The 14,724-nt window shown below is 46.1% G+C and overlaps 1 protein-coding gene across 1 annotated transcript in view; it reads right to left on the bottom strand.

Annotated features, from left to right (window-relative positions):
* The window catches only part of otog.L (otogelin L homeolog), a 70,724-nt gene that overhangs the window by 7,566 nt on the left and 48,434 nt on the right, over positions 1-14,724 (bottom strand). Inside the window, exons 34-49 of the mRNA XM_041589632.1 lie at positions 14,410-14,578; positions 14,133-14,278; positions 13,882-13,971; positions 11,724-11,907; positions 9,753-9,973; positions 9,158-9,296; positions 8,749-8,943; positions 7,025-7,237; positions 5,942-6,046; positions 5,749-5,859; positions 5,298-5,399; positions 4,169-4,267; positions 3,829-3,869; positions 2,367-2,442; positions 2,031-2,209; positions 103-207 (exon numbers count right to left, since the gene is read on the bottom strand). Of these exons, the coding sequence (XP_041445566.1) occupies positions 103-207; positions 2,031-2,209; positions 2,367-2,442; positions 3,829-3,869; positions 4,169-4,267; positions 5,298-5,399; positions 5,749-5,859; positions 5,942-6,046; positions 7,025-7,237; positions 8,749-8,943; positions 9,158-9,296; positions 9,753-9,973; positions 11,724-11,907; positions 13,882-13,971; positions 14,133-14,278; positions 14,410-14,578 (2,175 nt within the window). The remainder of the gene's footprint in view (positions 1-102; positions 208-2,030; positions 2,210-2,366; positions 2,443-3,828; positions 3,870-4,168; positions 4,268-5,297; positions 5,400-5,748; positions 5,860-5,941; positions 6,047-7,024; positions 7,238-8,748; positions 8,944-9,157; positions 9,297-9,752; positions 9,974-11,723; positions 11,908-13,881; positions 13,972-14,132; positions 14,279-14,409; positions 14,579-14,724) is intronic.

The raw sequence follows: 14,724 nt of genomic DNA, 5'->3' as shown, positions 1-14,724 counted from the left end.
TGATGATCACAAACAAACTTACTGATTATGATAAAATACAGCCGTCAGTCAATATACACAAATCATGTGATCTGTGCCGGTAAGTGTTCATTTTGTACCAACCCTGTGACTGAGCAGTGTCCCATTCAGTAATGTTTGGAGGCAGGAAACATTCCGGCAGCGCCCACAGCACGTGGTCAGGTCTCTCGGGGGGTCGTATACTTGGTTCTGCAACATAAACATATAATCACCTTTAGTCATCTACCCACCCCTTCTTCTCCTGTATAGAGGCATTTGTCTCTCAACCAATCACCTCTCCTTTCCTTTTCTCCCCCAACTGTTTGGCCTTACTCTCCCCCATCCTCCCTCTTCTCTCCCCTTCTATATTTCTCCTCTCCCCCATTTGTCTCTCTACTCCCTAACCCCCTTTCCCTTCTCTCCTTCTGTCTCTCATCCCCTCTCCTCTCCTTTCCTTTTCTCCCTCAACTGTTTGGCCTTACTCTCCCCCATCCTCACTCTTCTCTCCCCTTCTATATTTCTCCTCTCCCCCATTTGTCTCTCTACTCCCTAAACCCCCTTCTCTCCTTCTGTCTCTCACCCCCTCTCCTTTCCTTTTCTCCCCCGTTTGGCCTTACTCTCCCCCATCCTCCCTCTTCTCTCCACTTCTATATTTCTCCTCTCCCCATTTGTCTCTCTACTCCCTAACCCCCTTTCCCTTCTCTCCTTCTGTCTCTCGTCCCCTTTCCTTTCCTTTTCTCCCCCAACTGTTTGGCCTTACTCTCCCCAATCCTCCCTCTTCTCTCCCCTTCTATATTTCTCCTCTCCCCCATTTGTCTCTCTACTCCCTAACCCCCTTTCCCTTCTCTCCTTCTGTCTCTCATCCCCTCTCCTTTCCTTTTCTCCCCCAACTGTTTGGCCTTACTCTCCCCCATCCTCCCTCTTCTCTCCCCTTCTATATTTCTCCTCTCCCCATTTGTCTCTCTACTCCCTAACCCCCTTTCCCTTCTCTCCTTCTGTCTGTCATCCCCTCTCCTCTCCTTTTCTCCCCAACTGTTTGGCCTTACTCTCCCCCATCCTTCCTCTTCTCTCCCCTTCTATATTTCTCCTCTCCCCCATTTGTCTCTCTACTCCCTAACCCCCTTTCCCTTCTCTCCTTCTGTCTCTCATCCCCTCTCCTTTCCTTTTCTCCCCCAACTGTTTGGCCTTACTCTCCCCCATCCTCCCTCTTCTCTCCCCTTCTATATTTCTCCTCTCCCCCATTTGTCTCTCTACTCCCTAACCCCCTTTCCCTTCTCTCCTTCTGTCTCTCATCCCCTCTCCTCTCCTTTTCTCCCCAACTGTTTGGCCTTACTCTCCCCCATCCTCCCTCTTCTCTACCCTTCTATATTTCTCCTCTCCCCCATTTGTCTCTCTACTCCCTAACCCCCTTTCCCTTCTCTCCTTCTGTCTCTCATCCCCTCTCCTTTCCTTTTCTCCCCCAACTGTTTGGCCTTACTCTCCCCCATCCTCCCTCTTCTCTCCCCTTCTATATTTCTCCTCTCCCCCATTTGTCTCTCTACTCCCTAACCCCTTTCCCTTCTCTCCTTCTGTCTCTCATCCCCTCTCCTTTTCTCCCCAACTGTTTGACCTTACTCTTCCCCATCCTTCCTCTTCTCTCCCCCATTTGTCTCTCTACTCCCTAACCCCTTTCCCTTCTCTCCTTCTGTCTCTCATCCCCTCTCCTCTCCTTTTCTCCCCAACTGTTTGACCTTACTCTCCCCCATCTTTCCTCTTCTCTCCCCCATTTGTCTCTCTACTCCCTAACCCCCCAACAAGGCAATATTTAGAGCAGGTGAGAAAGGACCCTATAATGGCCATTGGTGATCTGATGGGGAATTTGCACATTGTGATTGGACAGGAGGAAAGAACATGGTACCCTATGTGCCCAGTCTGACCCATGGAAATTGCCAAGACATATACAAGACATAGATTATACAGATACAAGACATATACAAGACATATACAAGACATATACAATATAGAGACAATACATTGCTAGTAGTTGCCCTTACAGCTTGGCACTTTGCCGCACACATTAGGGATGTGACGTTGATCCGATGGTATTTGGTGACGGGATCCACTAGGGGGGTACAGTGAGAGGAGTGGCAGGTGCCATCGGGTCTGTGTTCCATGATCGTCTGTCCTGGTCTGAGGACTCCCCTCTCCTTACTGAGACACACACTGTCCTGCACTGGGGGGACACAGACATCCAAATGACTCACGGCAGCTACATACAGATAAACAAATCATCATTGGGCTGTTCTATGTTCTGTATATAAAGTACAGTTCTACTGCGTAACCCCCAGCTTTATTCAGTTACAGGACACGGGGTACAGTTCTCAGCTTACCACATTTATATACGGTGCAATTACAGATATTAGAGGCTGAATGTTGAAATTCCTCATCAATTTGCAGCTTTTCTCCCTGAAATAAAAACCACCAAATGTTATTACATTTATCCAGAAACCCATTATTCAGAAAGCTCCGAATTATGGGAAGGAATCTCGCATAGACTCAGTTTTAAGCAACTCATTCTATTTTGTAAAAACAATTTCCTTTTTTTCTGTAATAATAAAATAGAACTTTGTACTGTGCTAAATAAATCCATATTGGGGACAAATCTACCCTATTGCCTACTGAAATGGTTTCATGGTTACATTTAGCAGATTTAAGGATTATACACACACACACACACATTATACACACTATACACACACATACACTATATACACACATTACACACACACTATACACACATTACACATACACTATATACACACATTACACACACACTATACACACATTACACATACACTATATACACACATTACACACACACTATACACACATTACACATACACTATATACACATTACACACACAGGGAAGACATGGGCCCAGGAGAAGGAACCTGTGACAGGTCTGTATCTGATTGGGCCTTGGCAGGTTTGGTGGGTTTCGCTTATGGGTGGGAGTATTTATTGCCCAGGAGCATTTAGCCCAGAAGTATTTATTGCCCAGGGGTATTTATTGCCCAGGAGTATTTATTGCCCAGGAGTATTTAGCCCAGGAGTATTTATTGGGGTATTTAGCCCAGGAGTATTTATTGCCCGGGAGTATTTATTGCCTAGGAGCATTTAGCCCAGGAGTATTAATTGCCCAGGAGTATTTATTGCCCAGGAGTATTTATTGCCCAGTGGTATTTAGCCCAGGAGTATTTATTGCCCAGGAGCATTTAGCCCAGGAGTATTTAGCCCAGGGTTATTTAGCCCAGGAGTATTTATTGCCCAGGAGCATTTAGCCCAGGAGTATTTATTGGGGTATTTAGCCCAGGAGTATTTATTGCCCGGGAGTATTTATTGCCTAGGAGCATTTAGCCCAGGAGTATTAATTGCCCAGGAGTATTTATTGCCCAGGAGTATTTATTGCCCAGTGGTATTTAGCCCAGGAGTATTTATTGCCCAGGAGCATTTAGCCCAGGAGTATTTAGCCCAGGGTTATTTAGCCCAGGAGTATTTATTGCCCAGGAGCATTTAGCCCAGGAGTATTTATTGGGGTATTTAGCCCAGGAGTATTTATTGCCCGGGAGTATTTATTGCCCAGGAGCATTTAGCCCAGGAGTATTTATTGGGGTATTTAGCCCAGGAGTATTTATTGCCCGGGAGTATTTATTGCCTAGGAGCATTTAGCCCAGGAGTATTAATTGCCCAGGAGTATTTATTGCCCAGTGGTATTTAGCCCAGGAGTATTTATTGCCCAGGAGCATTTAGCCCAGGAGTATTTAGCCCAGGAGTATTTATTTGGTACTTACCAGTTTACACTCTGGTACTGGGACTTTATCACAGGAACATTCTGTGGAATAGAAGAAAACAGTTTTTCTCAGAGAAATTCCCCGCAAGCAGCTGATAATGTGGGAAGAGGGGTGTCTAGACCTGAGGGGTAGAACCAATGTGCTGGGGGTGTCTGACACTTGTAATATTTGGGGCCTTCCCTGCCCCCCCCCCCCATAGGGGACCCTGTAACTGGGCTGCTGGTTAAACCCAAGTCACACACTGATGTCCCTACAAGCCCCAGAGTATTATTTGGGGGAGCCATTTCCTCTGTGGGTCCCAGTTGGGTTCATATTGGGGGTCGCCCATTCCTCCATTTACCGCAGGTTCTGTAGGGGCAGCAGGTGTCAGGGCTCCAAATCTCCACGGGCGACGTCCCAAAGTCACATCTAATATCTGGGCACCGAGTGGCGTCACAAACTGCGCGGGGAGAGGAACGGGACAGCGATTAGATTTCTACTGGGACATTGAGGGTTAAAGAGGCGGCTCACATTTCAACTTTTAAATGGGGTCACTGACCCCTTCTATAAAACAAATACTCTGTTAGGCTACGCATTTATTATTATTGCTACTTTTTATTACTTATCTTTTTTATTTACTCCCTCTCCTATGCATATTCCAGTCACTTATTCAGATCAATGCATGGTTGCTAGGGGAATTTGGACCCTCAATACTCACCCCCCCATACACACTCACCCCCCCCATACACACTCACCCCACTGATACTCACCCCACTGATACTCACCCCACTGATACACACTCACCCCACTGATACTTGCTCACCCCACTGATACTCACCCCACTGATACACACTCACCCCACTGATACACACTCACCCCACTGATACACACTCACCCCACTGATACTTGCTCACCCCACTGATACTCACCCCACTAATACATACTCACCCACTGATACTCACTCACCCCACTGATACTCACTCACCCCACTGATACTCACTCACCCCACTGATACACACTTACCCCACTGATACTTACTCACCCCACTAATACATACTCACCCACTGATACTCACTCACCCCACTGATACTCACTCACCCAACTGATACACACTCACCCCACTGATACTCACTCACCCAACTGATACATACTCACCCCACTGATACTCACTCACCCCACTGATACTCACTCACGCCACTGATACTCACTCACCCAACTGATACAAACTCACCCCACTGATACTCACTCACCCAACTGATACATACTCACCCCACTGATACTCACTCACCCCACTGATACATACTCACCCCACTGATACTCACTCACCCCACTGATACTCACTCACCCCATGATACTCAATCACCCCATGATACTCAATCACCCCACTGATACTAACTCACCCCACTGATACACACTCACCCCACTGATACTCACTCACCCCACTGAAACTCACTTACCCCTGATAAACACTTGGCAAAGGACAAACTCACCACATTTATAGGAAGGGCAGCAGAGTTCTGTACTGTTTCCCTCCACCATGAGGATTTCTCCAGCTCGGCAGGATGGAATGGGAGTAGAACAGACATTGCACCCTATAAAATAGTAGTTGCAGAGATATTTACTATTCAGTTTTTGGATTTTGTTCAAGCAAGATAACTGGGACCTGTCAGCAGTGCAACGTGGCTCTGCCCAGCATGCAATATGGCCAAACTCACAGCCTTTACTTCCCCTTTACTTGTATGTGACCCTACAGCTAGTAAAGTTGGGGTACCAGTGCTGCCGCTTGTGTAACTGTATCACAAGACAGTGAAAGACACACAACACTGTTTATGAAGGTGCCGAGCTCTTGTGATCTACTTGATTCTCATCTAGATTTTGGGTACCCCAATCACACCCAGTGTAAGGATGAAGCTGAGAGTAGCACCGGGCCACCATTCTTACCACAGAAGTGTCGGACACAGCAGGAATTGTTCACTGGAGAAGCAAAGAGAGTCTGGTCCTCCCGGCAGTGCTGGTTCTGCTCAGGCCGCTCACATTTAACTGGGTCACATTCTAGAAAGAGAACGAAGGTGCAGATTAGACTCGGGGGCTCATCCAAACAGCGTGGGATTGTGGGGTCGCCAGTTGTACGTACCGCAGGAATATCTGGGGCAGCAGGAGTCTTCCTGATAATATGCCGTCAGCTTCTCCCAACTCTCACACTCAGGAACAGGGACGTGGCACAGACTCTGATTACACACTGGGACAAATAAACACAATTATATATTTAACTATTAGCTGCCGAATAAGCCCCGCCCCCCCATGGGCACTGACCCTGTGCCATATTCATCACCCCTGGACACTTCCACTGAAACCCTCACTATTACTGTGTGATATATATATATAATATACTGAGACTCCTTCCCTGTGTGCATCATCCTACACAATCTATATGTATTATAATATAAATATAATGAGGAGACCTGTGCCATATTCATCACCCCTGCACACTTCAACTGAAACCCTCACTATTACTGTGTGATATATATATATATATATATATATATATATATAATATATAATGAGACTCCTTCCCTGTGTGTATATCATCCTATACAATCTATATGTATTATAATATAAATATAACGAGGAGACCTGTGCCAATTACTGATGTTGATTTAAGGAAGGAAATAAAGACTTAGCAGTCCGTGTGCATTTGAATGTGGATTTGTCATCACCATTGAGTGGGTGTTGAAGTGGGGTCAGAACAAAGGAGTGAGGGGTGAAGAAAACAAAGTGAGGGGGGCAGGGGCAGCACATTTCTGTGTGTTTGGGGGGGGGGTATTGTCCCACGGGACAGAAAACACGTTTCTTTGGACACAAATGTGAGGAAACAGGGACTATCTGTCATGCGCTCTAACTGCCACTTGTCTCCCTGGCTGGGCAACGGGTGGAAACTGACATTAGTATTAGACATTACTCCTCCCAGAGTCAGGGTGCAGCTTATTTCCAGTAAACTGTAACTCCAGTTCATCAGTGGGTGCCAATTGGTTAAGCAGTGATTCCCCCTGCACCTCTGGGAGGGTGAAAGAAAGACATACATACACCCATAAGGGATTCTCACTCTGGTGGAAGGTCCCCCCGGTTTGGGGAGCATTGAAACGCCATAGACATGCGGGTGATGCACCTCTACTTCTCATGATTCCCTTTATGAATCACAAGGAGATATTACACGTACCACAGACTCGCTCAGGGCAACAGGAGTGACTATCAGATACAGACACGAGCACTTCTCCATATCTGAGGCAGGGAGGTTCCACCATGGAGCTGCAGTTGGTCTCTATGGGAACGATGGTCTCGTTGTCGATACATTGGTACATGCAGCATCCGGAATGGGAGGTTTTCCACACTTCTCCTATGGCACGTGGGGTTCCTGAGCTATCGGTACAGGCTGAAAAGGACATGTCAAAACACTAATTACACACTGTAACTCCTTCAGTCCAACCAACTTTAACTGCGACTGTAGAGAGTCACCCAACTCCATACACAGTCCATTCTGCAGAGATAACCACAACTATAGACAAGCAGAAACCTGTGTTCTACAAACCGTCATTCAGCCACTCCATACAGTCATCCATCTCTCTTTACAGTCATCCATCTCTCTATACAGTCATCCATCTCTCTATACAGTCATCCATCATGTCATCCACCATGTCATACACCAGTCCATGCAGTCATCCATCATGTCATCCACCAGTCCATACAGTCATCCACCACTCTATACAGTCATCCACCAGTCCATACAGTCATCCACCAGTCCATACAGTCATCCACCAGTCCATACAGTCATCCGCCACTCTATACAGTCATCCACCAGTCCATACAGTCATCCACCACTCTATACAGTCATCCATCATGTCATCCACCAGTCCATAAAGTCATCCACCACTCTATACAGACATACATCATGTCATCCACCCTAATGTCATCCACCAGTCCATACAGTCATCCACCACTCTATACAGTCATCCACCAGTCCATACAGTCATCCACCACTCTATACAGTCATCCACCAGTCCATACAGTCATCCATCATGCCATACAGTCATCTACCATTCTGAATGTAATTATTCTACCTGTATTTGACAATTCAGCACTTCATCCACCCCACCACTCTATACAGTCATCCATCATGCTATACAGTCACCCACCACTCTATACAGTCATCCACCACTATACACAATCAACCAGTACTCTATATAGTCATCCACCACTCTATAAAGTCATCCACCACTCTATACAGTCATCCATCATGCCATACAGTCATCCACCACTCTATACAGTCATCCACCAGTCCATACAGTCATCCACCACTCTATACAGTCATCCACCAGTCCATACAGTCATCCATCATGCCATACAGTCATCTACCATTCTGAATGTAATTATTCTACCTGTATTTGACAATTCAGCACTTCATCCACCCCACCACTCTATACAGTCATCCATCATGCTATACAGTCACCCACCACTCTATACAGTCATCCACCACTATACACAATCAACCAGTACTCTATATAGTCATCCACCACTCTATAAAGTCATCCACCACTCTATACAGTCATCCATCATGCCATACAGTCATCCACCACTCTATACAGTCATCCACCACTATACACAATCATCCACCACTCTATACATGAGTTATACTCAGATAAATGGGGGCTATACTGAGAGATAATTGGATTTTTGCGGGTTATATAGATACATGGGTTTAGGGGGTAATATTAATATATTTGTGAGTTTCTCTGCATGGTACATAGATTTCCAGTGGGTTATATTGACATGGTTTATAGATAGCTGCAAGTAGGGAAATGTTAATACTAAGAGGTAAATGGGTTTTCTTGCATTATACATATTAGTACATGGATCCCCTTAGTTTATGAGTCACTTTGCACTTACCACACTTTCTCTCTGGAATACACAAGGTTGAGTATGAGCGGTGTAAAACAGATCCCTTTGGGCACACACACCCCTCTGTCAGGCCAGTGCAGGATTCTGTGTCACTCACATCAATCTCATTATTCTGACAGCTCCGTGGAACATCACAAACAGGCAAACAAGGCTGGTACTGAAGGGATTCTGGGCACTGGAAAACTGCGGGACAAAGTGTTGTCAACATATGAAAAAATAAGTCATTTGCACATTCCACTGGTTTAACTGCTTCTTTCCTTTCCATGTGGCTTTAATGTATGAGAATTGGAGAAGGTGGGTATGTGCGAGTATTAGCTATTGGGTATTTCAAGGTACCAGCTTGGGGTAGGTGGGATTAATAACTATTGGGTATTCACACGGGATACACGTTACTCACAGCAATAGTCCGTTCTTCTCCACTGGATACAGACATTGTATTTATGGCACATGGAGACGTAGGCAGTCACAGCTTTACATGGATCTTCAATGAATTCCAGGTCCTGCACCCACAAGTCACAGAAAGTCTCAGGAGACACCTGCAAGAGACATGGGGGTGCTCAAGTTATATTCTATAGCTGTTCCATTGTGTGACCTGAGACAGGGTAATGTCCCATTGTGGTGCCCCCCAGGAGATGTAAAGCTTAGTATGAATGGAGTATGTGCTTAGTATGTACTGATTCTGACTGACCCACTGGGGTTCTTTAGAGGGAAACTATCACCTGTAGCTGGTGCTGGGTAAGCCCCAAATGTGCATAACAGTCCCATGCCCTCAGTGAGAGGCTCTGAGATTAATACCCGGCCCCACACACACGCAGTAGAACTTAGTATGACAGTTACTACTCAAACTAAATCACTAGCCCCTTCCTGAGTTTCTTATTTATGGTATTTGGGCTGGTACTTTGCATCAATGTATTGGCACAGGAGAGGCACAGTGCACAACTGCTCCAGAAAAGGTGCCCACTCATGCCCTGTGTACAAAGCCTGGTACATACATAAGGGTGGCAGCTGCTGAATGTCTGGTTCTGAATCATTTCCAAGCACTTGGCACAGTCCTGGGTGGTGCAGTTTGCGTCTTGGTGCCGTTCCTTGCCCACATATTTGACAGTGTAGGGCACCATCCAGCTGTCCAGGAATTCCACCGAGTCCTCTTGTTTGGTCAGGATTCGGCCGTTGGGCAAAATTAGATCATTTGTGGTGTTGCCATCACACAGACCTGCAGGCACACAATGTGCGACATGTTACATGGCACAGACACACAATGCACAACATGTTACATGGCACAGACGCACAATGCACAACATGTTACATGGTACAGACACACAATGCACATGTTACATGGCACAGACACACAATGTACATGTTACATGGCACAGCCACACAATGTACATGTTACATGGCACAGACACACAATGTGCAACATGTTACATGGCACAGACACACAATGTACATGTTACATGGCACAGACACACAATGTGCAACATGTTACATGGCACAGACACACAATTCACAACATGTTACATGGCACAGACACACAACGCACATGTTACATGGCACAGACACACAATGTACATGTTACATGGCACAGACACACAATGTGCAACATGTTACATGGCACAGACACACAATGTACATGTTACATGGCACAGACACACAATGTGCAACATGTTACATGGCACAGACACACAATTCACAACACGTTACATGGCACAGACACACAATGCACATGTTACATGGCACAGACACACAATGTACATGTTACATGGCACAGCCACACAATGTGCAACATGTTACATGGCACAGCCACACAATGTACAACATGTTACATGGCACAGACACACAATTCACAACATGTGACATGGCAAAGACACACAATGCACAACATGTTACATGGCACATACACACAATGCACAACATGTTACATGGCAAAGACACACAATGCACAACATGTTACATGGCACAGACACACAATTCACAACATGTAACATGGCACAGACACACAATGTACAGCATGTTACATGGCACAGACACAATGCACAACATGTTACACAAAGCATCAAACCCGCAGGGGCCAGTGTGTTATTTGTGCACCTGGCACACTTGGCATTTACTGACATGAGATATAATCCCACAATAAGTGCATTTCCATGGAAGTATTGTATTGTGGGGGGGGGGGGGTAGGAAGTAGGAATGACATTGTATTGATAGAAGAGTCCAAGATGGAAGGGGCAGAAGTGGGGGGCGCTTGTTCCTTTAATGAAGGCCACTGGGACACTGGCTGTTTAGTCTAGAGAGTGGAGTTGTGATGATTGTACATTACTCTGCTGCTCTGAGTTTCTCATTCCGAGGCACAAGCACGTGGGCTTTTACTTATGTGATATATGGGCAACATGTTTTTCCATGAGTGGAGCTGTAACATCTCCCCTTATAACCTTCTCAGCTGAGTAGAGATGCCCTGCCTGGGGCAGCAAACAAACACAAGTGCACGTCAGAGAGTTCCAGAGAAAGCTGAACCCCAGCAATGCGGTTACTGGATCCCCGAGCCGACACAGAGCCAAACAGGCCTTTCTCATGGGCAAGATGTAGTTCTCTCTGGATCTCACTTTCCTTTCTAAGGGGCTGATGTTTAGTAAATTCAGAAACAGAGGAGGTGACTCAGCAGCATTCAGACATTTATACGCACTTACGCCACTCACATGCTAATTTGGGGGAATTCTGAGATATATACGTGGCGCTGCTTGGCCCACTCTGGAATTGTGTTGGGATAGTTGGAAAGTTTCAGAGCTCGAGTAAAGTTTCCGTTCCCGCACACTAAATACCAGCCTAAATTTAAACTGCCAGCTAATGTTTCCTATCAAATCCGGCCCAACGTTCTACTGAGCCGACTTACAGGAATGGATCCGTTACTTTATGAAAGAAAGAAATAAGAATAAATGTGCACAGAGTAGAATGGATTCAGTACTTACCGCACAGACCCATCGATGGAAGTTTATTGGTGGAGTTGGACTCAATGATCATCAGGCCGCTGCTGTGAAACCACTGAATTTTCACGTTTCCAGGAGTGTCAATCAAATACATGTTTCCCGTGTCCACTATTTTGTAGCCGTATTTCCTAACCATGGGCCATGCGTATCTGCCGTTCACGGCCACCTGAAACACAAGGGTTAATAAAGCTTGTTATTTCAGTCCATCAGGTGGAATGGGGGGAAACTAAGTTGGGGGTCAGCCGCTAGGGCTGGGGGTGCCGAATTAGTGGATGAGACCTTCAACTGCTTCCTAGAGACCCACCTTCAATTCATGTGCCAGTTGTTTCCCTTCCCTGTAGACTGTAAGCTCTTGTGAGCATGGTGCTTTAATGCTACAGGCTTATTGTGTATTATTGTGCACAGCAATGGCACATGTTGGCGATATTCAGATTATGGATGCACCGAATCCAGGATTCGGTTCGGGATTCGGCCAGGATTCGGCCTTTTTCAGCAGGATTCGGATTCGGCCGAATCCTTCTGCCCAGCCGAACCGAATCCGAATCCTAATTTGCATATGCAAATTAGGGGCGGGAGGGAAATTGCATGACTTTTTGTCAGAAAAGAAGGAAGTAAAAAATGTTTTCCCCTTACCACCCCTAATTTGCAAATGCAAATTAGGGTTCGGATTCGGTTCGGTATTCAGCCGAATCTTTCACGAAGGATTCGGGGGTTCGGCCGAATCCAAAAAAGTGGATTCGGTGCATCCCTAATTCAGATAAATCATAATGATTATTTTGGAAAAATTTTGAAAGAATAGGTTGAAAAGCACAAAAGGGAGATCGGCAGAGGAATGGCCAGCGAGGTTCCCCCTGTTCCATCCAAAGAAAAATGTCAGACAGCTATAGAGAAACAATTTGGGGGACTCTTGAGACATGCTCCCTGCATTAAAGGCCAATGTGTACAATAGGGTCAAGTCAAGGCTTCATTTGGGAGCAGCAAAGGAACAAAGTCATCCTTGTGCCCAATACATGTCTGGAGCTGCTGCTCGTTTTTTCTGGATGTTCTGCTTCTGACTGGTTCTCTGGAGCCCGTGTAACTAGTAACCAGCTCTCACTATAATTAACGAGAGGTTCTACTCTACAGGAACATTCCCTATAGTGCTGAGGGTGCATCTGTAGCGGACCCTAAATTGGGAATGTGTACAAGTCCCTGAAGGAAACACAGAGACAATGGCATCTATTGACTGAGCTTCTGGCAAGAGCTGCAGTTCAGCGGTGTCTGGCCACCTGCAAACACAAATCATATTGCTGTGACACCAGCGCTTATTTATTGCCCCTTCAGTTCTTCTCTGGGGCAAATCTGCCTGAAGCTTCTGCAACAGGTGATGGGACTGACTGGGGAACTGGGACTTGGCAGGGGACCCCAGTCCGGCTTTTTCCCCTCTGGAATGTATGGGGATTATATGAAAGGGGAGCTAATTGCTGTTTGGTACAATCCAGTAGTACAAGTTGTCAGCTCGTGTGGATGAAAAGAACAATCAGGCATTACTAATTGTGTAGCCTCGTCCTACAGCTGCCCATCAGCACCGTGTCCCCTCCATAAGAATATGCTCATTATTAGCCAAAGGCTCACACTCATGCCGTGTCCATTCTTAGAATTCTGCCATCCCCAAGAAAGTGCACGTGCCACTCACACTAACAATCATGACTGTATTCTTGGCTCAGTTAAAGGGACACTCACTTGAATATATTTAAGGATGACTGGTCTGTAAGGGAAGAATGCCCCCCCCCCCAGTAAAAAGAGCATTTACTAGTCAAAACGACTCATGTTGGGATGAAACTAAAGTCGAGACTTGGTGTTCCAAGACTTGTATCCACCCTAGTGGAGCTTGGTTCATTTATGGCTTGAGCTCACAGACCTCTAGACGCCAGACTGAAAGGTTGGCACTGAATTCCTATAGATCTTACTGTAGAGTTGTGGGGCGCAAAGCAATAACGTTCCCTGTACATGACCCAAGACTGATACCCCTTCTTCTGATCAATTGAAACGCTGCTGCTGTCTGCACTAGGTTCCCTTACATCAGAGACACACTGGGGATCAGTCTAGTGAAGGGTGGCAAGACCTGAGGGCTCAGTAAAGATATATGTCAGCTTCTTACCTTCCTGTTCAGCCGATCAATGACAATCTGATTGGATAAGTGGGAAAGTTCCAGGCCTGATATACACAGGGTCACATTATTGCCGTTGGCCTGGGGAGAAGCATGAAAAGAGAAAATGAACCCAAGAAGAAGAAGTCCATGGAACGGCATCAATGATCCCAACTAAGATCCAATATAACTGATATAGGCCCCACTAAAGGGATCAGTAAACACCAAATCTCGTAGGGTACCATGGAATGGAGATACTTTACCCTGCCTGTCTGGGCACATTTGGAAACCTGGACAGTTATGGATTCATCTTCTGTCAGGCTGAGGATGTAAGAAGCTTCTTTATATAGAGCCATGTAGCTGCCATCAAACGTGACAAAGCTCAGGTCGGAGAAGATGGAGCAGCGACCTGGTGGAGCAAATACAAAGCAAGGGTGCTTATAGTGTTACGGCCACTTCCAAATTCAATTTAATGAAATCAGATCAGAACGTCAAACCCAAACACCCTCCCAAATGCTACTCATTGGGCTGAGCACCTACATGCGCACTCCCATTTGGGGCAGCACTTGTCGCCGTTGATCCGTACGGCCAATCCAAGGAGGCCGCAGCCCGGCTGAGTTGCAGTATAAGGGCAGTGCTGCGACTTGTTGACTTGGATGAGCTGCCCGTCCACGCAGATGTGTTTAATGCACTCGTTTTCGGCGTACGGCTGCAGGAGAGGGAAACAATGGGGTGAGAAGACAGACAGTGGAAGAGCAGGGCACTCACACATAAGGGATAGGAACTCTTCTTCCTCCTGCCAATACTGTATCTTTAAAGGAGAAGGAAAGCTACGAAGGCAGGTTATTGCCAATA

This window comes from Xenopus laevis, chromosome 4L (assembly GCF_017654675.1).
Source record: "Xenopus laevis strain J_2021 chromosome 4L, Xenopus_laevis_v10.1, whole genome shotgun sequence".
Lineage (NCBI taxonomy): Eukaryota > Metazoa > Chordata > Amphibia > Anura > Pipidae > Xenopus > Xenopus laevis.
Note: the sequence above shows the minus strand (reverse complement) of the source record. Positions and strands in the feature narration are given on the sequence as shown.